The sequence below is a fragment of the Schistocerca gregaria genome, chromosome 1 (assembly GCF_023897955.1).
Source record: "Schistocerca gregaria isolate iqSchGreg1 chromosome 1, iqSchGreg1.2, whole genome shotgun sequence".
Taxonomy (NCBI): Eukaryota; Metazoa; Arthropoda; class Insecta; order Orthoptera; family Acrididae; genus Schistocerca; species Schistocerca gregaria.
In genome coordinates, this window is record NC_064920.1 from 864,027,638 (window position 1) to 864,053,902 (window position 26,265).

General features: G+C 40.2%; 1 protein-coding gene across 1 annotated transcript in view; it reads left to right on the plus strand.

Annotated features, from left to right (window-relative positions):
• The first annotated feature begins 1,166 nt into the window (after positions 1-1,166).
• LOC126307306 (dynein assembly factor with WDR repeat domains 1) overlaps positions 1,167-26,265 on the plus strand; it is a 66,290-nt gene continuing 41,191 nt past the window's right edge. The window contains exons 1-5 of the mRNA XM_049992071.1: positions 1,167-1,206; positions 14,279-14,351; positions 14,492-14,695; positions 21,056-21,178; positions 21,259-21,443. Of these exons, the coding sequence (XP_049848028.1) occupies positions 1,167-1,206; positions 14,279-14,351; positions 14,492-14,695; positions 21,056-21,178; positions 21,259-21,443 (625 nt within the window). The remainder of the gene's footprint in view (positions 1,207-14,278; positions 14,352-14,491; positions 14,696-21,055; positions 21,179-21,258; positions 21,444-26,265) is intronic.

Consider the following 26,265-nt stretch of genomic DNA (forward strand, 5'->3'; position numbering starts at 1 on the left):
TTGTCTACTGCTGACACTTTGGCTGTAAACTGTTCAGCATTATTCAGAGCGATCCGAAAAGATTGATGGTATTCAACTGATAAGTGGGAAAAATCAGCTGACATTTTCATGTTAATGTTGTGCATGTTCAGAAATTACCATAACCTGTACGAATAGTGAAAAATATCTTTCAAATGTGAAGTGTAGTATGAACTTTCTCCTCAATCCAGACAGTGCTACTGCAGAAGAGGCGTCCAAATTTAACTTATAGCCGCGCAATAGAAATATAGATAAATAAGAAATTACAGAATACTGTTACGAGTTAAACAATTGGAGACACAAGCTGTAAACAGTATACAAGGAAACTGTACCTAACACTTTTTTGTTTGTGACATTGAGGTACCAGTATATGGTTTAAAAACGAAGATTAATTAAGTTTCTGCTTCACTGTTTCCCGCCAGGTTGGGAAGATGAAAAAAATCGGTTTGGATAACTCATTTGTAAGTAATGTGACGCCAAAGGGTTTAGTGTTCGTTGATTCGTATTGGAACCGTACTATCATTACTTTCATGTATTTTTTTTGAATTTGATAGCAGTGCAGTCTGTATGAATTTTAAGTTTAACCCTCTGCCTGGCATTTAATTATGAACTTCAGAGTAATTATGTAGATGCAGATATTTCCTTTTTGTATGTCCCTGCCGAACGGAGATTTATGAAAAATGACAGTTAACTCAGACAGAATAGTTCAATGAGAAAAAAACGTGTTCTCATTGTTTTTGTAATTGTGAATTGCATTGTATCATGTTAACTCGCCTCATAGAAAGCCAATGAAATTGTCTTTAAAAAAACACCTCATATTTGCAGATTTGTGAAATAGAAAATTTGAAAAAGCCTCTTCCATGCAGCTGACAGTTGTTTAGGGTATGAATGTGGGAGATGAACATTAAAACGGTGAATAATACACAGAAAACTTTGTTATTAAGGACAGTCTGTATTAAATAGCAAATTAATTGTTTTGCCAGGCAACGATATCAAGTGCTGTTGCTCGTAGCAACCGTTGCACAACGACTCAACGAGACCAGAATGCGGTTAGGAGTTAAACAATGTGAGACAGAAGCTGTATGCTGTAGCCAAGGAGACTGTACATATCACTTTTTTGTTTTTTTCATGCAGTATAAGGTTTAGAAATGAGGATTAATAAGTTCCTGCTTCGCTACTTTCCGCCAGGTTGGTAAGATGAAAGCAATTAGTGTGGACAACTCATTTGTAATTAATGTGCGCCAAAGATTTTAGTATTCGTTCATTTATATCGGGACCGTACTATCATTACATTGATTTGTTTTTATTGAATCTGATAGCCATACAGTCTACATGAACTTAAAGTATATGATACTGCGGCGACGAATGCCAAATAAAAACCCGTCAGCCTCCACAGTTTTCATCAGATCGCCGAGGGGTTAAATTTGCAGCAAATTTGCCATACTTCGATATTATTTTCTCTGATATTGTGTCATCACTGTTGTGAGGTGCGACGGCTTAATAAGGGTAATGCGAATGAACATTCGTCGGAAATGTAGTCATTCAATAATAAAACTGTAACATCTCCTGATTGGCTTTTGTAAATATGATGGGGACATTGGTACTGAACACGCCTTTGCACAATGTTCCAATTAGCCCCTACAATGACAATGGAAAATTGGCGCTAAGAAACCTCACAGTTTGTACAGGTGTTAAGTAGTGTTCTAAATTTCTAATTTCTCATCACATTTAGTTAAGTTGCTAAAATGTATTTTGAGTTCCTTTTACATTTATTTCGAACTTTAGACATTATTCGTAGAAATCCTATCGGAATAATGTTGGCAAAGACGAATAATTAAAATATATCATCCATGACGTCATAGCACGTCAGATGGTGTAGACTCACTCGGGAATTAATTAAAAAAAATTAACAGAGTTGCTGTAGGCACTCATCTACCCTTATGTCCAGTAACGTGCGATTTGGTTATCCCTCGCATTATTTCTCTGTGGCTGATAGAATGACCAAGAATTCCAACAAGTATGCCTGTGTTATCAGAAGTATTATTTTGAATTCAGACGTATGACACGGTATATAACTTGAACATCCAGTACCACAGCTGTGCATTCATTGTATTTGACTCCCATATGTTGGACCTGTATTCAGTTTCTGGCACTGACAGGTATTTTTCCGTGGTATGATGTCTGGAACAGGGTCCACTTAGCCTTGTAAGTCCAGTGGAGAAACAGCTAGATTGACAAGTAAAGGCTTGAAGTTCTGGAAAGCTACTGTAACTGAGTGAGCAGCATGTTGATGCCTTGCACCATCCACACTACATCCAAATGACTCCATATGGTTGAAGATGACATGGCAGCCAATCAATATCATGTTGTCCTCTGGACCTGATTACACAGTTCCTTTATGATTACTTGAAAATGTAGTTGGAGGTACTCATTCGACTCTTATACCCAATAATATGTGCTTTAATTATCTCTTGCACTATTTCTTTGTGACTGATAGAATGATATAGGATTGCAACCAGTATGTCAGAAATGCATACACATTGAATACTAAATTGCAGCCACTTACGTACATTGTTGGACATTAAAACTGTAACAGCATGAAGGCATCATGCAACAAATGTCAAATTGGCATAAAATGTACTACATACATGGATATGCAAAGATTTATCATTTCAGCACAACTACATGAAGTATGTAGGAGTAATGCCACATGCATTCTGTATCTAAGGAAAGATTACACAGTGAGTTACACAATCAGTAACTGCATTTGGAAGTTGCTCATTTGTGAGAAGGTTGTGCTACGGCTCACGTAAAAAGGGACAGACATCTACCAACAATTGTCGAAATTTAACAGCAGAACAATTGCTCCAGATCTATGCTGCAGTTTATCATTCTGTAGTATTGCTGCTCGTGTTGGTCAGGACTCCAAAACCATCATAAAAATATGGAATCAGTGAGTTTAGGAGGGCCATATTTAATGTTATACAGGAAGTCAGTGCCCCACATACCTAGAGATATATTGTTTGCCTGATTGTGCGGGACCATACTGCCACATCACTTACCTTGGGGTAGAAATTGGTCTTGTTTCCAGCAAAACCAGTATTCACACAGACAGGTCAACAATGTCTGTGGCATAACAGACTTTCTGTACAGCAACCACTGTTGCAGCTCCCCCGTGTGCGTCAGCAGAGACAGGCCTGCCGATAGTGGTGCAACCAATGACAGTACTGAACAAAGGAGAGGTAGCATACTGTCTTTTCAAATGAGTTTTAATTGTGTGTACAGAGTGACAAGAAATGTATCTATCAACATTTCCTGATTTGTAAAGTGTCCTGTCTTTGAGATCTTAAGAATGGTAACACAAGACCTCCTGTTGCCCTTTTTGTCCTGTGTTATGTGAATGCAGGGGATGTATGATTATTGCCCTGAGAGCACATTCCTCAGATTCATCACCCATTGAAACAGCTGGTCATCAGTTGCAGAGGGACTGGCATACCACCATTTGCCAGCCATTATGATGAGCTTCGGTATGGCATTAATGAAGCGTGAAATGACATACAATCAATCGGGGTAACTTACTATGACATTTAACAATTTTTTGAAAATACTGGACCCAAAATAAATTATACATTGCAAAAGACATTGTAGCATTTGTAGTTACTGATCACTTGCAAAATGGATGCTAACTATGCCCTGTTAGAGTAAAATTTCAATTTTAATAGTGTTACAAAGGTACACTGTCATTCAGGATAACTTAAGACCACGCTTAAATTTTTCCTTTGTCTAATGCTCTGGTTAAATTTAGATCATGCCAGAAGGAAAGCAGATATTAATAAGATTTAAAAATTAATATTGTTAAGTCAGTACTGCAGGTTTACTTTGAAATACGAATGTATTTTTATCGACCTGACATCGTTCAACTTAAATCACTGTTGCCAAAAGTTCCCATTATAGACAACACAATTAAAAGGTAATCACAAGCCTAAGAGCGTGTAGGGAGTTGGAAAGATAGCTGAAATACTAACTAGAAATCACAGATGTTATAAAAATTTACTTTCAGTACAAAATAATGCAAGAAGGTGAAGCAGCAGCCATTTGAAGCAGAAGTGCTAAGTATGAAGAAGGTATCTGTTCTTTCAGACATGTCCAAAAGAACATATACCATTGGTTACCATGCAGCTCTCTTAGAATGAAATATTAATTAAATCAAGACCCTAAGCTGTCGACAGGTGTTGATATACATCAACGGGACAGTTGAAAATCTGTGCCACGACTGGGGCTTGAACCCGGGATCTCCTGCTTACATGGCAGGTGCTTTATTCATCTGAGCCACCGAGGGCACAGAGGATAGTGCGACTGCAGGGATTTATCCCTTGCACGCTCCCTGCGCAACCCACATTCTCAAATTAATGCCCACACACTATATTCGTAGTGCCTCTGCCCGTTACACTCATTACTCACAGCAGACAATCTTACTGAGTCCCATAAGAGTTCGGGCAATGCGTGTGCATCCAGCACAGAAGAAGAAGGTCTGAAAGAACAGATACTATCTTCATATATTAACAGTTATCTTTCGGACATGTCCGAAAGAACAGATGCCACCTTCATATAGTTAAGGCTAATTGACCATTGACCTTCTTCTTCTGTGCTGGATGAAATTGCATTGCCCAAACTCTGACGGGACTCAGTAAGATTGTCTGCTGCGAGTAATGAGTGTAATGGGCAGAGGCACTACAAATGTACTGTGTGGACATTAAGTTTGGAATGTGGGTCTCATGGAGAGTGTGCAAGGGATAAATCCCTGCAGTTGCACTTTCTCTGTGCCCTTAGTGGCTCAGATGGACAGAGTGTCTGCCAAGTAAACAGGAGATCCCGGGTTCGAGTCCTGGTCGGGGCACACATTTTCAACTGCCCCGTTGATGTATATCAACACCTGTCGACAGCTTAGGGTCTTGATTTAATTATCATTTCAAAGTGCTAAGTGGTACAAAGACGTCCTAACTGTTAAAAAAGCATCCTGAGCGACTGTACCAGTTGATACCCAGCTGGATTAGAGCTACCCCACCCAGTATCCCCCTCCTACCAAAAATCAGCTAGAAGCTTAAAGTGTACACTTCCTAGTATACTGTATAATAGGAATTTCATTATTTGCTTGCTTCCTGGTACTGCAATTTTAATGACTAGAAATGTATTACTGTGTAAGTCCTTTCATCATATTCCATATAACAGTGATGTGCCATGATAATATAAGTGTTGTTGATAATAGTCTCATCATATTCTCAGGTAAGTCTTTCTGGTTTGTGTAAAATGCATATGCGAATCATCAGCTGTTTTTATTTTAAACCCAACTTCTACCAGTTTCGGTCTTGGTCCATCTTCATGAATGAAGGGTTAAAATGGTTTAAGCATCAATACTGCATTACTCATTACTTAAAATGTGTTGTGCATGCCATGAATGTAAATATGAGAGACAGGAATTCAAAAGCAAACATCTGAATTCTAAATGTATACAGAGCAGTGTTCATGCATTGTATTCTGTACATTCCATCATGACAGAGAATCTCTGGCGATGTGTAGTGGATAAAGGTATTTATTAATAATTAGTATTGATAAGAAATTATCATAAAGTGCTCCCGAGATACATATGAACTACACCATCAATGATAATTTTTTTGTATTTAGTTTATACTCAGTGGTGGGCATGACAAGACATGCTCTAAACATTATTAAATGCTTTCTCTGAAAACCACAAACAACAGATGGATGGAACCCCAATCGTGATGGATATATATTAGATCTAACAGTAACAAATAGACTAACCTCTTTCAGGATTCCCACATCAAAACTGGTATCAGTGACTATGAGGCAGTTGTAGCGACAGCAAAAACAAAAGCAAAACAGACAACTAGAATGAGTAGAAAGATTTATATGTTCATTAAACTAGGTAAAGAATGTGTAGATCAATGGAAAGCATGAAGCTTTCAACTCAGGGCAGAAACATGTAGAACAACTATGACTCAAGTTTAAAAGAGTAGTTGACCATGCTATGGACAGACATGTACTTAATAGAACAGTTAGTAGTGGGAGGGACCCTCCATGGTATGCAGTCACCTTAAAGAAATAGACTGCTGCATATTAGGTGTAAAACAATGCAGAGGTCTACAGATTCACATATGTTGAATGAAAAGCATTTGGCTGCAAGAGAGAGACGTATGAAACCATCAATGTCAGCTGTAGCAGCATATTGTCAAAATATTTTGAATAGAACACAAAGAAAATCTGTTCGCATATAGAGGCTGTTAGTGGTGTCAGAGTTAATGTCCAGTCACTTGTGGATGAGGCAGGAACTGAAACTGAGGATAGCACAACTCCATCTTTTACAAAGAATACTGGCACATTTTAATTCTCACACCACTGAAAAGATGAGTGGAGTAGATACTAGTATGAGTGGTATTGAGAAATGCCTTCAATCGTTAAAATTACACCAAGCTGCAGGTCTTTGAATACTTATTAGTTTTGTGGCTGAGGTATTCCCATTTTTTTTTAAAAAAACTATGATCTACCATAGATCTCTTTAACAATAAGCTGTGCCCAGTAGTTGGAAGAAAGCACAAGTAACACCTGTGTACAACAAGGGTAGCAGAACTGCACAAAACTACCATTCAGTGTCCTTGACAATGATTTGTTGTAGAATCTTAGGATGTATTATGAGCTCAAATACAGTGACGCATCTGAAACAGAGTAACCTCCTCCATACCAACCAGCATGGATCCTGAAAACATAAATTGTGTGAAACCCCACTCTAACTATTCTTGTGTGACATATTAAAAGCCATGGATAAGGGCAGTTAGGTAGACACATTGTTCCTCAGTTTTTGAAAAGCATTTTACTCAGTACCACATCTACAATTATTATCAAAAAAAAAAGTATGATTGTACGGTGTGTTGAGCGAAATTTGTGACTGGATTGGTGACTTTTTGGTAGGAAGGATGTAGCTAGTTATTTTGGATGGAGACTCATCAACAGATGTAGTAGTAGGATTGGGTGTGCCCCGGGGAAGTGTGTTGGGACTCTTGCTGTTAATACTGTATGTGAATGACCTTGGAGACAATATAAATAGTCACCTCAAAATTTTTGCAGGTGATGCAGTTCCCTACTGTCTGAAAAAAGCTGTCCAAATGTTCTGTTAGATGTTGATAAGGTTTCAGAGTAGTGCAGCAATTTGCAGCTTGCATTCAGTGTTCAGAGATGTAAAATTGTGCACCTTCACAAAACAAAACAAAACAAATTATCCTTTTACTATAATACCAATGAATCACTATTGGAACCAGTCAACTCATACAGGCATACCCTCTGCTATGCACTTCTCATTGGTTTTCAGAGTATATAAGTAGATGTGCTTAATAAAAGGCTGCCTCATCTTCTGGCCTTCTCTCTTTAGGCTAAGATAAACCTGTCCTGTTCTACCTCCTTGTCTTCAATCAGCCTGCTGATGCTCTCTGCAAAGGTTGATATTGCAAGGACTGCTGTTGGATTATGGTGTCTGTAACCTGTTTGCATTGTACTTTTCATGGGTTTTAGAACAAGTAAGAAGGAGGAAGTTTATACATATGAAAAAAATAATAAAATGAAAAGAATAATAAAAAAAGGAACAAAGTCCTAGGCCGTTCAGGTTCATAAAAAATTGTGTTTAATATCAATATTAGTCGCTACTCACCATATAGCAGAGATGCTGAGGTGCAGATAGGCATAACGAAAGGACTGTCAGAAAGCGAGCTTTCGGCCAGCAAGGCCTTTGTCGAAAGCAGACAAAACACCCACAGCCACCCACCCACCCACCCACCCACCCACACACACACACACACACAAACAAATACACACACAAACACATACACACACATGAAAATAGACAACACACACGCCCACACACACATTGACACAAAAGCAACTCACACTCACATGACTACAGTCTCTGGCAGCTAAAGCCAGACACACATTCCATCCTGGATTTTCCTGTGTGTATGTTATTTATCATTTACAATACTGTTCACAATGTTGGATCAGAAAACAAACAAGCATGTAGTACTGACAGTTAATTGACTATCAGGTGGAAATACCAGACATCGGGCAGTTCAGATTGAGATTAGGATGTCCCACTTTGGATTGTCTGTCTCAATACAAAGACTGAAGAACACAGTGTAACAGTATCTGATAATTTGTTTTTAGCTCCAACAAACTTAAGTGATAGACACTGAAGTGCCAAAGAAATACAAATACAAATACAGAGATATGTAAACAGGCAGAATACGGCACTGCAGTTGGCAACACCTATATAAGAGACAATTGTCTGGTGCAGTTTTTAGACTGGTTACTGCTGCTACAATGGCAGGTTATCAAGATTTAAGTGAGTTTGAATGTTGTGTTATAGTTGGCGCATGAGCGCTGAGACACATCATCTCCGAGGTAGCGATGAGGTGGGGATTTTCCTGTATGACCATTTCATGAGTGTACTGTGAATATCAGGAATCCAGAGAACAAATAAAATATCTGACATTGCTGCAGCTGGAAAAAGATTCTGTATGAATGGGATCAATGACAATGAAGAGAATCGTTCAAAGTGACAGAAGTGCAACCCTTCTTCAGATTGTGGCAGATTTCATTGCTGGGCCATCAGAAAGTGTCAGAATGTGAACCATTCAACAAAACATCATCAATATGGGCTTTTGAAGCCAAAGGCACACTCGTGTACCCTTGATCACTGCACAACACAAAGGTTCACACCTCGTCTGGACCTGTCAACACCGACATTGGACTGTTGATAATTGGAAATATGTTGCCAGGTTGGACAAGTCTCATTTCAAATAGTATTGAGCAGATGGATGTATACGGGTGTGGAGACTACCTCATGAAGCCATAGACACTACATGTCAGCAGGGGACTGGTGGTGGTGGTAGTGGTTAGTGTTTAACATCCCGTCGACAACGAGGTCATTAGAGATGGAGCAGGGGACTGTTCAAGATGGTGGAGGCTCTGTAATGGTGTGGAGCATGTGCAGTTGGAGTGAGATTGCACTCCTAATACATCTAGATATGACTCTGACAGGTGACACACGTTCATTGTGCATTCTGACAGACTTGGGCAATTCCAACAGGACAATGTGACACCCCACACATCCAGAATTGCTACAAAGTGGCTCCAGAAATACTCTTCTGAGTTTAAACACTTCTGCTGGCCACCACACTTCCCAGACATGAACATTACTGAGCATACCTGGGATGCCTTGCAATGTGTTGCTCAGAAAAGATCTCCAGCCTCTTGTACTCCTATGGATTTATGGACAGCCCTGCAGGATTCATAATGTCAGTTCTCTCCAGCACTACTTCAGACATTAGTCAAGTTCATGCCATGTCATGTTGTGGCACTTTTGCGTGCTTACAAGGGGCCTATACATTAGGCAGATGTACCAGTATTTTGGCTCCTCAGTGTAGCTATAGAACCAATAAAACAATAGATTATCTGACTGTGAAACTTAAAATGTTAACATTAAAGTATACTGTTCAGTTAGGCACAGGTAGTGAAAGAAAACCATCATATTACAGAATCATAAACAGTGACTCGGTCTAGAGATAAATTACAAAAATAATGCTGGGGAGAGATTTACAAGACAGAGAGTATAGATGGAAAATTTAATTCTTTTTCAAACATATTCCTACAGCACTTTGAGTATTTTTTCCCCTTAAACTTCTTCTTCTAGTGCCTATTCATTTTGGGTACTCGTGACCACCAAAGCTATATCAATTTTGTTTGTCAGAAAGAGTTCCTCACTTACATGTGAAGTCCGTGTCCCTAAGCTTCCAAGCCAACATGTCCTTCTTCTTCCTCATCCTGTTTTACCAGGTACCTTCCCATTAAGAATGCTCTGCAGCAGTTTTATAGCTGTTTCATTTCTCATTACATGGCTGAGATATTGTAGTTTTCTGTATTTTACTGGTTTTGGAACTTCATTCCTTTGTTCATTTTGCAGAGAATGCAGTCATTAGTAAGTCTCTCTCTTTACGGCCCTCTTAGTATTGCCCACTTAAAATTAACAATGGCAAAACAGAACCGAAGTAAAGATAAGATATAGATACATTTTAGGTTTAAAGTACCTTGTTTTAGGAAAGAAGAGACACCCCGTAAAATAGAGAACATGGTGTAGTCAAGAGCTAAAGCTCTATTACCACCAGTATCATAATTAGTATTTATATAAATGTTACCCTATTACCACCTGTATCATAATTAGTATTTATATAAATGTTAATTTGTCCTTTGTCACAGTGTATCACTAGAAGACAGAGGCCATGAATTGTGAGATGTAATTCTGGAATTGCAGCTGTATTTGAATAATTGTTGAGAAACCCATCTGCTTACCAAAACAGGGCAGGACCAAGCTCCAACTTAAACAATACCATAACATTCATGTCAGCTTATAGATGATTCATCACTGGACAATTACCTGGGGGAAGACAGCTGGCATCCGTAATTTGATGAAGCACTGCCTAAGTAGTCTGAAAATAGCATGAAAAGATTCATAATAATGTACAGAAAGTTCTGGTTGAAAATTACAAATTACACTCCTGGAAATGGAAAAAAGAACACATTGACACCGGTGTGTCAGACCCACCATACTTGCTCCGGACACTGCGAGAGGGCTGAACAAGCAATGATCACACGCACGGCACAGCGGACACACCAGGAACCGCTGTGTTGGCCGTCGAATGGCGCTAGCTGTGCAGCATTTGTGCACCGCCGCCGTAAGTGTCAGCCAGTTTGCCGTGGCATACGGAGCTCCATCGCAGTCTTTATCACTGGTAGCATGCCGCGACAGCGTGGACGTGAACCGTATGTGCAGTTGACGGACTTTGAGCGAGGGCGTATAGTGGGCATGCGGGAGGCCGGGTGGACGTACCGCCGAATTGCTCAACACGTGGGGCGTGAGGTCTCCACAATACATCGATGTTGTCGCCAGTGGTCGGCGGAAGGTGCACGTGCCCTTCAACCTGGGACCGGACCGCAGCGACGCACGGATGCACGCCAAGACCGTAGGATCCTACGCAGTGCCGTAGGGGACCGCACCGCCACTTCCCAGCAAATTAGGGACACTGTTGCTCCTGGGGTATCGGCGAGGACCATTCCCAACCGTCTCCATGAAGCTCGGCTACGGTCCCGCACACCGTTAGGCCGTCTTCCGCTCATGCCCCAACATCGTGCAGCCCGCCTCCAGTGGTGTCGCGACAGGCGTGAATGGAGGGACGAATGGAGACGTGTCGTCTTCAGCGATGAGAGTCGCTTCTGCCTTGGTGCCAATGATGGTCGTATGCGTGTTTGGCGCCGTGCAGGTGAGCGCCACAATCAGGACTGCATACGACCGAGGCACACAGGGCCAACACCCGGCATCATGGTGTGGGGAGCGATCTCCTACACTGGCCGTACACCTCTGGTGATCGTCGAGGGGACACTGAATAGTGCACGGTACATCCAAACCGTCATCGAACCCATCGTTCTACCATTGCTAGACCGGCAAGGGAACTTGCTGTTCCAACAGGACAATGCACGTCCGCATGTATCCCGTGCCACCCAACGTGCTCTAGAAGGTGTAAGTCAACTACCCTGGCCAGCAAGATCTCCGGATCTGTCCCCCATTGAGCATGTTTGGGATTGGATGAAGCGTCGTCTCACGCGGTCTGCACGTCCAGCACGTACACTGGTCCAACTGAGGCGCCAGGTGGAAATGGCATGGCAAGCCGTTCCACAGGACTACATCCCGCATCTCTACGATCGTCTCCATGGGAGAATAGCAGCCTGCATTGGTGCGAAAGGTGGATATACACTGTACTAGTGCCGACATTGTGCATGCTCTGTTGCCTGTGTCTATGTCCCTGTGGTTCTGTCAGTGTGATCATGTGATGTATCTGACCCCAGGAATGTGTCAATAAAGTTTCCCCTTCCTGAGCAATGAATTCACGGTGTTCTTATTTCAATTTCCAGGAGTGTATTTAGGAATAAAAGAGATGACTCACCAAAAGGCAGAAGCACTGTGTCATTGATAGACACATAAACAAATGATAAGGATCTTGGCTAGCTTTTGGAATGCATTTCCTTTTTCTAGCTGTAGGAAAAACATGCACACAAACACACACACACACATTCACTCACATGCACACAAAGACACACACACATTCACTCACAAGCACACACCCATCTCTCTACATTGTGCTCAATCGACTGCCAGCTCTTTACCGGCCCTCGGTGAGTGTACTGGGTGAGGTGAGGATGTGGGGTGGGGTGAAGGCCTGTTCTAAAATAATTCTTAATTTTATATATTTGTGCTCCAAATCTTCATCCTCAAAGGTAAAGTATTTGATGTTGGCTACTCAAACACTCTGCAGTCTGTATATTTCCCTTCTTGCAAAGCAAAAATATTTTCCATCTTTATTACCATTCCTTGTAATGTCTGTGATCGTTATAGCTTCATGATCATTGACACCCACCTCTGTCCTAAAATTTTAGATCTGTTAGGCAGCAGGAGGTCTGAGATGTTCTCACCAGCAAGCTCCCAAACTGTCTGCTTCAAGCAATGTTGACATTAAAAACACTCTCAAATGAACCCTTGCCCACAGAGCCAGTTTTGATTGTATGACTCTCCCATTCCATAGCTGTAATGTTGAAGTCTCCTCCAGTTATGATAACATGATTAGGAAACTTACTCATGATATTCTCTAAGCTGTCTCTGAAATGCTCTGCACTACAGCTTCTGATGCAGTTGGTCTTCTCAGAAGCACATGAGGAAACTGTCAAAATAAATGACATATTTGAACTAAGTACTACTGATGCTGCTGCCACTGCCACTGTGAGGTTCTCTATGCTCTACAACTGGAGCACAACTGACTTTTTACTGCGAAACAGCTGCAAAATTCAAGTAAATTAGGTGACAATAGCATTGATGGCGCCATGCAACAGCAAGATGAAGTTATTTCACTCTGCACTAGTGATCACAAAATACATCAAAGTAAATAACACTTCTAAAAACAGATAAATGAACATACACTATTCACTTCTTCTCAGAAGTATGTAAGAAAATTGCTAAACTAAATAATGGATACGAACTATGGATGCTCTACAACTGGACTGCAGAACATTTGTTTTCATCTGTTGGTGTATTCATTGTCTTGAACCATATCACTGTGGAATCCCATTCATGTTTGAACGTATGTTGTATTACCTCTGCTCCAAATATGTTTAAAAGCTGACACAAAAATGTTGAGTCATTGACTGAATTTTCTCAAGTAATTATATGAGATTATTGCAATATAATAATAGTTTTGAAACAGGAAATGTGACATGATGTCTCGCATAGTTAAGTTGTAAGGTCAATGCTGCCGTTGATTGTTGACTGTGATAATTCTTCATTCTTTTTCACAGCGAAAGTTCTGGATTTTTCTTTTTTCAATTATGTACATGACTTGGAGAAGCTTTTGTGATTTTTGAATAAATTTCAAATTTACATGATTTCCTTATTTATTAACAATTTGGACAGCCAACAATTCACATACTGGTCACAAAACTGGTGCCTTACAACAACTCTGCAACAACTGAGTAACAACTACCAATTAATCAATGACTGCTCACAGCCAATGTCTGTAATTCTTTTGCATCTTATGAACTAACTGCTTTTATTTAACACTAGCCCTTATACAGAGTCATGACAATGTAATGAAATGATCATGTGGCATTGTTGGCCAGGAGGCCCCATCTAGGAAAGTTCAGCTGCTGAGTTGCAAGTCTTATTTCCGGTGACACCCGTTGGGTGACATGTGTGATGGTGATGATGAAATGATTATGAGGGCAAAAAAACACCCAGTCCCGGAGCGGAGAAAATCTCCAACCCAGCTGGGAATCGAACCTCGGCTCGCTGCACGGTAGGCGAATATGTTACCACTCGGCAAAGCAGGCGGACAGTCATTGACAAAAAATCATACTGATAATTTTGTCATAATAGATGTTTAAGTTTACTTATAAAGAAAAAAAATATAACTATAAATAATTTTATATGTGACATTGAGGTCAAGAAGATATATGTGTATGTTTTTAAAAAGTGTTTCTGTGCTAAATTTGTAAAATAAATCCCTTTAACAATTATTTTTTGTTATTGCATTACATTATCTTCATTTGGAACTGAGTTTGTTAGAATTAATTATTTTATATATATTTTCTTAATTAGGTGTTGGCTGGGAATATACGAAACACGGACGGTCTAAGATTAAGATGAATGATCTTATCAATTTTTCTGACAAGTGAGTACAGTTCCATTACTGGTTTTAACTTATATGGCTGTTGTAACACATAAATTCAATTTTATGTTTTCTTTTTTAAATAAATGATTTCTGATGTATAATATTTCAAATTTGTAATGTGATGCTAATTACAATTAAAGGACAAATGTACTGCAGTTGGTGGAGTTAATTGCAAAACATGAGCCACTTATAACAGAGAAAATTGTTCAGCAGTTAATAGATTTACTTTTGAAGCTACAGAAGAAACTTAAGGAATCTGTAGATCATCGGTTTCAGAAATGCTTAGTACTTAAAGCTCATTTACTACCTCTTACAAATGTTGCATTTGATAGAGAAGGGAAAAAGTAAGTAAAATTTTATTATACATGCATTTTTTAATGCCATTCACTTTAAAGTTTCACAAAAATCAATTTTCTGACTATTTTAACTGTAAAGAGGTAAAATTAGTATGGACATCTAAAGAATGAGAGGCACACATAATATAAATAACTGCGTGTTTTTCAAAATATGTTATATTCAGTAGATTTTCAGTAGAAGAGTTATTAAAAATTAGTCACTGTTAAATAAATAATTTTCCCATTGCTATCAATTAATTCATCATTTTATTCTTCTGACTTGTTGGTATTAACTGTTCTTCATCTACATATATAGGAAGATTTTCACCAGATACACAGTATTTACTGTTATGCTCATAATGCATTGTCATGTATATAAGTTGACGCAGATGAAAAATAATTAAAAAGCTAAATATTTTATTTGGATAAAGAAATAATAATTCAGTAGTGTTTTAAATCCCTGATATATTTCATTATGCCAAATGTTAAATTCCATACTTTGCTTAGGTGTGTTGTCTATATCTACATCTACGTGATAACTCTACCGTATTATGAAAAAGATAGTGCTACTCTCTGAAGAGATGACATGTTGAGTTGCAGACATGCATGATATATAAAATTTCAGCCAAAGACTTCATAGGAAAAGAGAGTCGTGCACACACACACATTCATACAGGCAACCACACTGCACATACACATGACCACACACTGCAACAGAGATGCATTGAATGGGAGAAACAATCTGGAGCAGGTGAGGGGGGGGGGGGGGGTTGAGAGTTAGACACAACAGGGTATATGTGGGGGAAGAGGAATCAGCACTGCCTGGTGGAGCTTGCAGTGGCTAGAGGTACTAGGACTTGCCAACAGGCACAACAGCACTGGAAGGTTGTTGTGGAGGGAGAGGAGGAGGGAAAAACAGGGAATGGAAAGGAGAGTAGCAGAGAAGGGCAAAAAACTGTTGGATGCACCAATAGGGAGCACACAATGAGGGTAGGGAAGGCAAGCTGTCAGGAGGTGACAGGACAAAGGGGGCAGAAACATTTTGGTGGAGGGTGATGGGATAATGAGTTACCATAGTTGAGGCAGAGATGGTTGTGGGAGTGCAGAATGTGTTGTAAGTGTAACTTTCCGTCTGTGAAGTTCAAGAAAGCTGGTGGTGGAGGGGAGGAACCAGGGGGTTGTGAAGCAGCCAGTAAAATCAAGTACGTTGTTTACAACTGAATGTTGTGCCACAGGGTGATCCACTTCGCTCTTGCCCACAATTTGGTGGTGGCCATTTGTCCTCGTAGACAGCTGGTTGGCAGCCATACCAGTATAAAAAATTGAAGAATCATTGCAACAGAACTGGTATATAATGTCTCTGCTGTCACAGGTGATCTGGCCTCTGATGTGGTAAGATGAAGCAGTGACAGGGCTGGAATAGGAAGCGCTGGGTGGGTGGTTCAAATGGTTCAAATGGCTCTGAGCACTATGGGACTTAACATCTGTGGTCATCAGTCCCCTAGAACTTAGAACTACTTAAACCTAACTAACCTAAGGACATCACACACATCCATGCCCGAGGCAGGATTCGAACCTGCGACCGCAGCAGTCGCACGGTTCCAGACTGAGCGCCTAGAACCGCGAGACCACTGCGGCCGGCTGGGTGGGTGGAATGGGCAGGTTGTGCACCTGGGTCCTCCACAGGTATATGATCCTTATGGCAAGGGGTTGAGGTTGGGAGTGGCATAGGGATGTACTAGACTGTTGTGAAGGTTGGGTGGGCAATAGAACACCTCCTTGGGGGAGGGGGGGGGGAGGGCGTGAAAAGTATCTTGGGTTGTATGTCCATAATTTCAGGGCTTGATGATAGGCAAGCAAAGCCCTGATGAAGGATGTGGTTCAGTTGTTCCAGTCAAGGGTGGTATTGGGTGATGAACAGGATGCTCCTTTATAACTGATTCTTGGGGCTATTTGGGGATATGGCACAGAAAATCTGTTTGTGGGCTATGTCAGGGGGATGGTGTCTATCAGTGGATGTCTTCATAAGACATTCAGCATACTGGGCAGTGGAGCTCCCACCACTGCAAACACACCGTTCCCGGGTGGCCAGTCTATGTGGGAGTGATTTTTTGTGTGGGATGACAGCTGTTGAAATGCAGACACTGTTGGTTGTTGGTGGGATTAATGTCGACAGGAGTGTGGATGGAGGTATCACAGAGGAGCAAGTTGTTGACAAGGAAAGTCGCACACTGGTTTGAAGAGAGCCAAGTGAAGTGGCTGTGCGTTATCGTCCATCAGGAAGAAGGTGTGACCCACTGCACCCCTGAAAAGGCGGACATACTGGTGCAAAGTGACGTCCCGATACACCTGACCTGTTGCAGTTCCTCTGCCAAAGACATGTAGTGGTGTTCATGCACCAATCATAATCCCACCCCACACCATCAAACAATGACCTCTGTACAGGTCCCTTTCAAGGACATTAAGGGGTTGGTATCTGGTTTACAGCAGATGAAAACCCAGCGAGAATCACTGTTCAGACTATACCTGGACTCATCCATGAACATAACTTGGGACCACTGTTCCAATGACTATGTACTGTGTTCTTGACACCAGGCTTTACGGGCTCTCCTGTGGCCAGGGGTCAGTGGAATCCATCTTGCAGGTCTCTGTGCAAATAAACCATGTCTGTTCAGTCATCTGTAGACTGTATGTCTGGAGACAACTATTCCAATGGCTGTGGTAAGGTCCCGAGCAATGCTACCTGCAGTACTCCGTGGCTGTCTGCAGGCACTCATGGTGAGATATCGGTCTTCTTGTGGTGTTGTACACTGTGGACATCCCGTACTGTTGCGCCTGGACACGTCTGCTGGAATCATTGCCATAATCTTGAGATCACACTTTTTGGCACACGGTGGGCCCTTGCTACTACCTGCTGTGTTTGACCAGCCTCCAGTCACCCTAGTATTCTACCCCTCACAACGTCATCAATATGTGTTCTTTGAGCCATTTTCAACACGCAATCACCATTAGATGTCTGAACATGTCTGCACACTTAGTCACTGCACTGCACTCTGACATGCACCAACACACCTCTGCGTATGCGGGCTGCTGCCAGCATCACCGTGCATCGACCGCAGGTCAAATGCATCGCATGGCAATACCGCGAGGTGATTTAAACCTGCAAGCTGCCCACCAGAGCTTCTGTAAAGTTTGGAAGGTAGGAGACAAGATACTGGCAGAAGTAAAGCTGTGAGAACCGGGCGTGAGTCGTGCTTCGGTAGCTCAGATGGTAGAGCACTTGCCCGCGAAAGGCAAAGGTCCTAAGTTCGAGTCTCAGTTGGGCACACAGCTTTAATCTGCCAGGAAGTTTCATATCAGTGCACACTCCGCTGCAGAGTGAAAATCTCATTCTGCACTGAGTATATGTTCAGCAGCAGACAGGCCATGTACTTGGGGGAAGTTAATATAGAGGGACATGGCATCAATGGTGACAGAAAAGGCATGGGGTGGGAGTGGGATGGCCAAGGATTTCAGACAATCTAGAAATGGTTGCTGTGTTTGATTCAGGACGGAAGTATTTTTACTTTGGGTTGTAGATGCTGACTAGTTAAGGCAGATATGTGTCTGGTGGGTGTTTTGAACCCAGCAACTATAGGATGGCCAGGATGAATGGGTTTGTGGATGGGAGAAGGTAAAAGGTGGGGGAGGTTGGGGGGGGGGGACTAAGAAGTTTTGTGGATTGAGGTGTTAATCCTGTGAGGGGAGGGGCCTGAGATTTTAAGGAGGGACTGCAGGTCAGTTTGAATCACAGGGATGGGGTATTGATGGTATATGGCACATGCTGTTTGTAGAGGTGTCAGAAAGTTGGCATAGACCTTCACTAGTATACTTCATACTTCCTTTGGTCTAGTACCACAGTGGTAGATCCTTCGTCTGCTGGGAGGATAATGATGGCATCATCAGCTTCTAGGGAACATAGAACCCGGAGTTCTGCAGAGAACAGGTTAGGGTCATGTTGTAGGGACCTGGAGAAGGGATGTGAAGCAGTGCTTTATGTGAGGAGTTCTTGGAAGGTTTGTAATGGATGATTTTGAGATAGTGGGGGTGGATCAAGTTGAGATCATAGTCAGAACTGTTCAAGGCAGGATTCAATGTCGGGTTCGCTGTTGAAAAGATTTTGGTATTGGGTTGACATTACATATGAAGGAAAGTAGGTCTTTCACCAAAGCAGCATGATCCAATGCATGTTTATGGCTGAAAGTGAGATCCTAAGATAACTTAGATAATTCAAGAGGGGAGAGTGCATCAGACAAGAGGTTGAGAACACTGTACTGTTGTGACTGTTTCTTGGGATTATGAGTTATCATCAGTCTGGGAGGCAATGGTGAAGACTGTGAGATGTTAAAAGGTTGTCCACTGTCCAGACTTCAAAAGAAACACACTGAATGAGAGCAACAATCCAGAGTGGGACAGGGAAGAGGGGAGGATAGCAGGGTACAAGTGGGGGAAGAGGAGTTGGTGGTGCTTGGCAGAGCATGCGGGGATTACATGTGGCAGGACAGGTCTGTCAGGGGCATTGTCAGAAGATTGTAGGGAAGGGAGAGAAGAGGAAAAAGTTGGTAATAGAAAGGAGAGGAACAGATAAGGGGAAAAGACCAGTGGATGTGTCAATAGAGTGTAACACACAATGACTGTGAGGAGAGGACAGGAGGGAGGAAACTGTTGGGTGGAGGGTGGGAGGGCAGTAAATTATCATAGGTTGAGGCTGGGATGGTTTTGGGAGCAGAGAATGTGTTGTAAGGATAACTCTCATATGTGCAGCTCAGAAAAGCTAGTAGGGGAGGGGAGGATCCAGATGTCTCAGGTTATGCAGCAGTCATTGAAATAAAGTATTTTGTGTCAATTGCATGTTGTGCCATAGGTTGATCCACTTTGTCATGTGCAGGGGAGGTGTGCTTGCTTGTGTGAATGTGTGTGCATTTCTCTTTACTGAAGAAAGCTTTGGCTGAAAGCTTATATGTGACAGTTTTTTCATTGCTCCTATCTGCAACTCAGCATGTCATATTTACGGCGTGTAGCAATCTATCCTTTTCATAATACAGCTGAGATTACATCCTGGGCTTTTTAACTACATGATTCCTCTCCAGTTCACAGTGAAGTGTTTGGCTAAGGGTTCATAGAACCACATTCACACTCTTGGTTGACACTTCTACTCTCAAATATCGTATGGAAAAATTAGCACTGTATGAGCTCTGATTTCTCTTGTTTCATCATGATGGGCATTTCTAATTATTATGTGGGGGTCAACAAAATGTGTGGCATTTGGAAGAGAAAATTGCTGATTGTAATGTTGTGAAACAATCCTGCCAAAAAGAAAAATAATTTCATTTTAATGATTGCCTCTCCCATCTCGCTTATAGTATCTGTGACAGTCTATCCCGTAAACCAAGCTGCCCTTCTCTGATCTGTTTTCATGTCCTCCATCGATCCTATCTGGTAAGGATAGGTAAGTGGATAAATGTAGTTTAGGCAGACTAACAGATTTGTTGCATTTTCTGATGTTCTGCCAATAAAACACAGTCTTTGGTTTGCTTTCCCCCCAACATCTTCTATGAGATAGTTGCTATTCACACTGTTTGTAATTGTAACCCCTAGATATTTAGCTGACTTGACATCCATCAAGTTTGCATGATTTTTTTGGTGTAAATGAATGGAATTTTTTTTAGATTCATATGGAAGTACACACACTTTTTATTGTTCAAGGTCAGTTGCCACTTTTCACAACATGCAGATGTCTTGTATAACTCACTTTTAATTAATTCTAAGACTTTACTAGGTGATAAATGACAGTGTCATCTGCAAGCAATCTAAGAGAGTTACTCAGACTATCTTTGTTAGCAGCCTTGTGGCTGGTTTTCTGTTAAGTCACATTTATATTTTAAATTCAAAATACAGTATGTTTGAAGTATCTGTGATCACTGATCCTGTGTGATACTTATTTCCTTCGAAGTTGATCACTGATTGAGGGTGTTTAATATACCTTGTTTAGTCATCTTTGGAGATGCCTGCAGAAATCAACTCAGGGGTGGGAGTAAGACTCTAAAATTGCCATTTTCATATTAATTAGTTGGTCAGTTTCAAGATGTGTTATGCCACAAGAACCAATTTTGCGTATGATACAAAAAAACTTATTATATCCCAGAGAACTTATGGTTATCGACTCACTTCTAGAAGTGCATGAGAATTCTTTAATGGATAAAAACTCTGTACTCCATATTTCAGGTGTGGAGGGGGGGAGGGCAAATTCCTCCTCTTGCCCTCCATGCTGATGTCTATGGCCATACCTGTTACACAGTATCATTAATGTGTACTTTCAAACTTTTGTAGGTGTCTTACAGGAAGCTATGATCGAACATGTAAAATGTGGGATGTTGAGACAGGCAAAGGACTCCTTAACCTGGAAGGACATAAGAACATTGTGTATGCAGTTTCTTTCAACAACCCACATAGGTATTTGGATGTAAAAATTAAATTAGCTCTGTTGTAAATTTAAAAGTAACAACTTTGGTTTAGTGTTTGTTTGTTGCCAGTGACAAAATCCTCACAGGATCATTTGATAAAACTGCACGCTTGTGGTCATCAGTCACAGGAGAATGCCTTCACACATACTGGGGTCATACAGCAGAAGTTGTCTGTGCACAATTCAGTCCACTGAATACTACTATAGCTACAGCATCAATGGATTGTACTGCTCGTTTACACAATACACTTACAGGTAAATTTGTATAATAAGAAGAGAACTTCTATATTGTAAACTAAAAATCATCAAAAATATATTACAGAGCCAGGTATGCTGTTAACATGAGCTATTTCTTCATAAAAAAACTGAACAGAACCTGTGATTTGATGGTACAAAACACGTCACACATTAAAGAATCCCTCTTGATGAATACTTTTTAATTTAAAATTGTCAGTATTTTTGCAGTCATTAATACAATAACACCAAGACAATTTCCCTTACTTCACATCAATGGTCACATTTTTTTTTGTTATCAGGCTACCAGTTTGGGTCTATAATGAACATCTTTAGATCTGTTTTATAAAAACATATCCTAATATACTGGAGCCATAGCAGCATCATCAAATGCTAAACACAAAACCGGCACCAGAATCGTCAGATGTACATAAAAAAAATGGTATATAGAAGAGTCATGAAGCTTTTGAAATGTGGTGCTACAGAAGAATATTGAAGATTAGATGGGTAGATCACTAGATCACATAACTAATGAGGAAGTGTTGAATAGGATTGGAGAGAAGAGAAGTTTGTGGCACAACTTGACTAGAAGAAGGGATTGGTTGGTAGGACATGTGTTGAGGCATCAAGGGATCACCAATTTAGTATTGGAGGGCAGTGTAGAGGGTAAAAATTGTAGAGGGAGACCAAGAGATGAATACACTAAGCAAATTCAGAAGGATGTAGGTTGCAGTAGGTACTTCAAGATGAAGAAGCTTGCACAGGATAGAGTAGCATGGAGAGCTGCATCAAACCAGTCTCAGGACTGAAGATCACAACAACAACAACAGAAGAGTTTTCTTGTTGACAACACTACTGTTCAAAGCATTTTGTGTTTAGCATTTGATGCTGCTGCTATGGCTCCAGTGTATTAGGACATGTTTTTATAAAACAGATCTGAAGGTGGTCATTATAGACCGAAACTGGTAGTCCAAGCACAAATAATTTGTGACCATAGACATGAAGTAAAGAAAATTTATTCTATATTCTGTTCAACTCACAACCATGTTCTTGTGAAACCAAAACAATTCTTTCCTTTCGATGTTGCATGGTGATCATATGTGCTCTGCTTCATCTTTGATGTGTCTGTTCAGACTGAATTCTTGGCTCTCTCTTGTTTTACAGACTTCTCTCTTTTTTTTTTTTTTTTTTAGTTTATCTGTGTTTTGCGTAGTGTGATGCTAGACTCCAGCTTTTCATGTCTTTTGCTAATCTTTTAAGCCCTGTGTTAATATTACACGAGCATCTCCTATAATCTGTTTTGGATATTCTACAGACTCATATATTAAATATGAGTTTACTTGTGAATGGAAAATAAAATTAATATTTCTTCGAGGAGGCCTCATTCATCTTGTAAATGCTGCACACAAAATTTTCATGCTAGTGTATTACTTATGTACCTTGCATCAAAACAGAAGAGAACTCTGACATGAATGTATTTGATGAGAAGTAGAGTGAAATGATGTGTACCTAGCTGTTGATGGAAGTATATGGAGAGTCACTGACGGATGTCAAAAATATCTGCAAGTGGTGTAGAGAGTTTGTAGATAGTTTGTACTGGAATTCATTGTGAGGAAAGAGGCAGGAGACTGCCAATTCCCAAAGAGACAATAACAATGATTGAACAAATCATGCTTCTGGATCAGTGGGTCACCATCAGTGAGCTCTGCAGGGTTGTTCCCAAGATTTTTCGAAGCACCATTCACAAGACGTTGATTGTAGTGTTGAAATTTTGGAAGATGTGCACAAGATGGGTCCCAAGAGCACTGACAGAAGACCACAAACGGCAACACATTGAAACTTACCACCAGTTTCTTCAATGTTATGCAGATGAAAGGGACAACCTTTTGGATTCAATAGTCACTGGTGATGAAACCTGGGCTTTACTCCTCACACCTGAGACAAAACAACTGTCACAGTAGCAAAAGCATCCTGATTCATCCTAGTCATGGAAATTCAAAAGAACACAGTTAGCTGGTAAAGTCATGGCTATTGTGTTTTGGGGTCAAAAGGGAATATTGTTGATGAACTTCATGATTCCTGGGACAACAATAAATACTGACAGGTATCACCAGGCATTAAAAAAACTCAGATGGGCGATTCAGAATGAAAGAAGAGAAATTCTGAGCAAGGGCTTAAGGCTTCTCCATGACAATGTCCATCCCAGTATCACCAATCAAACCATGAATCTTCTGAAACAGTTTGGGGTGATGTCACCACCTCTCCCCTCTTTAGTCTGAACTTAGCACCCTGTGACTGCCACTTATTTCCCAAGTTGAAAAAACACTTGGTTGGAAGGTGCTTCAGTGATGAAGACAAAGTGAAAGATGAGGTCAGATGCTTCTTCAGTTGCATGGTGGTGGGCTGATGTGACATGATCATACAAAAACTGTTACATCATTTACAACAATCAACAATCAAAATGGCAGTTATGTGGAAAAATAGAAAAAAGGTTCAAGCTTCAAAACTATTTATAATTTGTTATAAATAAACATTTCTTTATAGTTTTTTAAAAAAAAATTGGAGACCTTACTTTTGGGGTCACCCTCGTACATTTAATTTTGGATTCTGTGCTGTGCACTCTGATCTGCAGCTTCCACAGTGTCATGGTTGTGGTTCTGCTTTGCTTTGTTTTAGGTGGGGGTGGGGCATCCCATTGGTGCCATGTCATGAAATTACAATGACTGATTGTCCTAATGCTTTGCAGTGTAATTGAAATGTACAGTGATGATACTATATGTGTAACCCACTATTAGGCGGTAAATGTCACGGGTTCTTCTTAAATGTCTTATAATCTTTATTATTCCACGTACTGTTGTTTCTGAGTTGTTTGCTTGAAATATACATATTGAGTATTCCATATGTGCCACATACCTATGTTTGAATTATAGCAGCTGGATGCCCCCCAGCTATAGCTTTGTTGGTAAAAATTTGTAATTGAATTGACTGCTAATTTCACTATTTTATAAAGTAATTGTAATGACTGATGGCCTCGATATTATAATTGTGACCTGCTACTAGGCCATAAATGTCAATGGTTCCTCTTAATTACAATGAATGTCCCTTCCTTCTTCAGTTTATAAAAGTTTTATACTTACTGATCCTTTTATAATTTTGGTTTTGTGATGTATATTTGCTTACTAAGCTGTTTCAGTAAGTGCTGCTTCCCAATATTCAATTACATCAGCTTTGGAATGCTCCAGCTACTGCCTTGTTGGTACAAATTGGACTCCATTTACTGACATTTTTCCTTAAATATAGAATGTAAATAATATACGTACTTTTGAAGTATGCTGTTATCATATAACAATTATGCCTAATGTCATAGGTATTACTTTGACTAGTGCCAGCCCTTGATGAAATTGTGTGTGAGTGTGTGTGTGTGTGTGTGTGTGTGTGTGCTCTTTTTTTTTTTTTTAAATGCTTATGTCAGTTGGACACTGAAGGTGTTATGGGGTTTTAAGTGACAAGATACTCTGTATTGAATTTAATAACTGTCTTCTTCACTCTTACTATGTTGTTGCAATGTACTTCTTTTAATATCTTGCACTATATCCAATTTTTCATCCAAAAACACATCATGAGATTATTATTATAATAGGATTAATCAATACAAATATTAATTAATAACAATATCTTATTGTTTTCCTGTTATCCTCCACCAAGCCTCTTTATCCAGCACATCTTCCTTGTCGATGATGCGATGTTCCATTATCCTGTTTATGTGGTCTGTCCAAGAACGCCGTGGTCTTCAAAGCTTATGTTTGCCGGGTGGTTTCTATTCATAAACCTTCTTTGGCCACTGATGATCTGGCATTCTCATCATATGTCCGTACCATTTTAATGATTTTATTTCAATTCTATCTATCACTATATCATTTGCCTTCATTCTAGCTCTTACTTCATCATTAGTTTTCCTTTTGATTCTTGATATTCTGGCACTCCTAAGCAAATAATCCATTTCCACAGCTATTAGTCTTCTTTTGAGATCCAGATTTAGGACCCATAGTTCTGATCCATAGCATAGCATTGATTCAATCATTATCTTACCTACTCTTTTCTTACTGATATTGGAAATATTCTTATCCCATCACAAAGAATTCATACACCCTAACACTTTTCTGCTTTGCTGTAGTCTATATTTTATTTCTGTATGGCCCAATCCATTTTTATCAATATGTGCCCTGAGATATTTAAATTTATCTACCTGTCTCATAACTGCTTTGTCATTGATGTGTACTTCACCACCAGATACTCTGTTTTTGTTAGACTCATTTGTAGAACCCCATCTGTTGTATTCCTGATGTAATCATTGTATCATGAACTCAATATCATAATCATCTTGTGCTATAATAACTTGATTGTCAGCAAAATTTAATGAAAATATCTGTACTTCGTTGACAGTGATTCCCATTCCTCTACAGCTGTTCTTCCAATTTCAGAGAGCTACTTCTACATATAAATTGAACAAGATGGGTGACATACTGAAACCTTGTCACTAACCTTTAGTGACATTAATAGCTTCTGATAACGTTGAACCTCATTTAATCTGCACAACATTATCTCTGTACAATTCAATAATAATTTGTAAAAGGTGATCATCTATACCTATATCTTTCATAACTTTCTACAGCTTATATCTAGGAACTGTATCCTAAGCTTTTGCTAAATCCACAAAGGCAATGTGTAGCTTCTTCCGTACTGCCATTAAATTCTCCATTAGTTGTTGTAAAATAAATAGGTCATCCGTATGTGATCTGTTCTGCCTAAACCTGCTGTGGTCTTCCCCAATATGGTGGTCAAC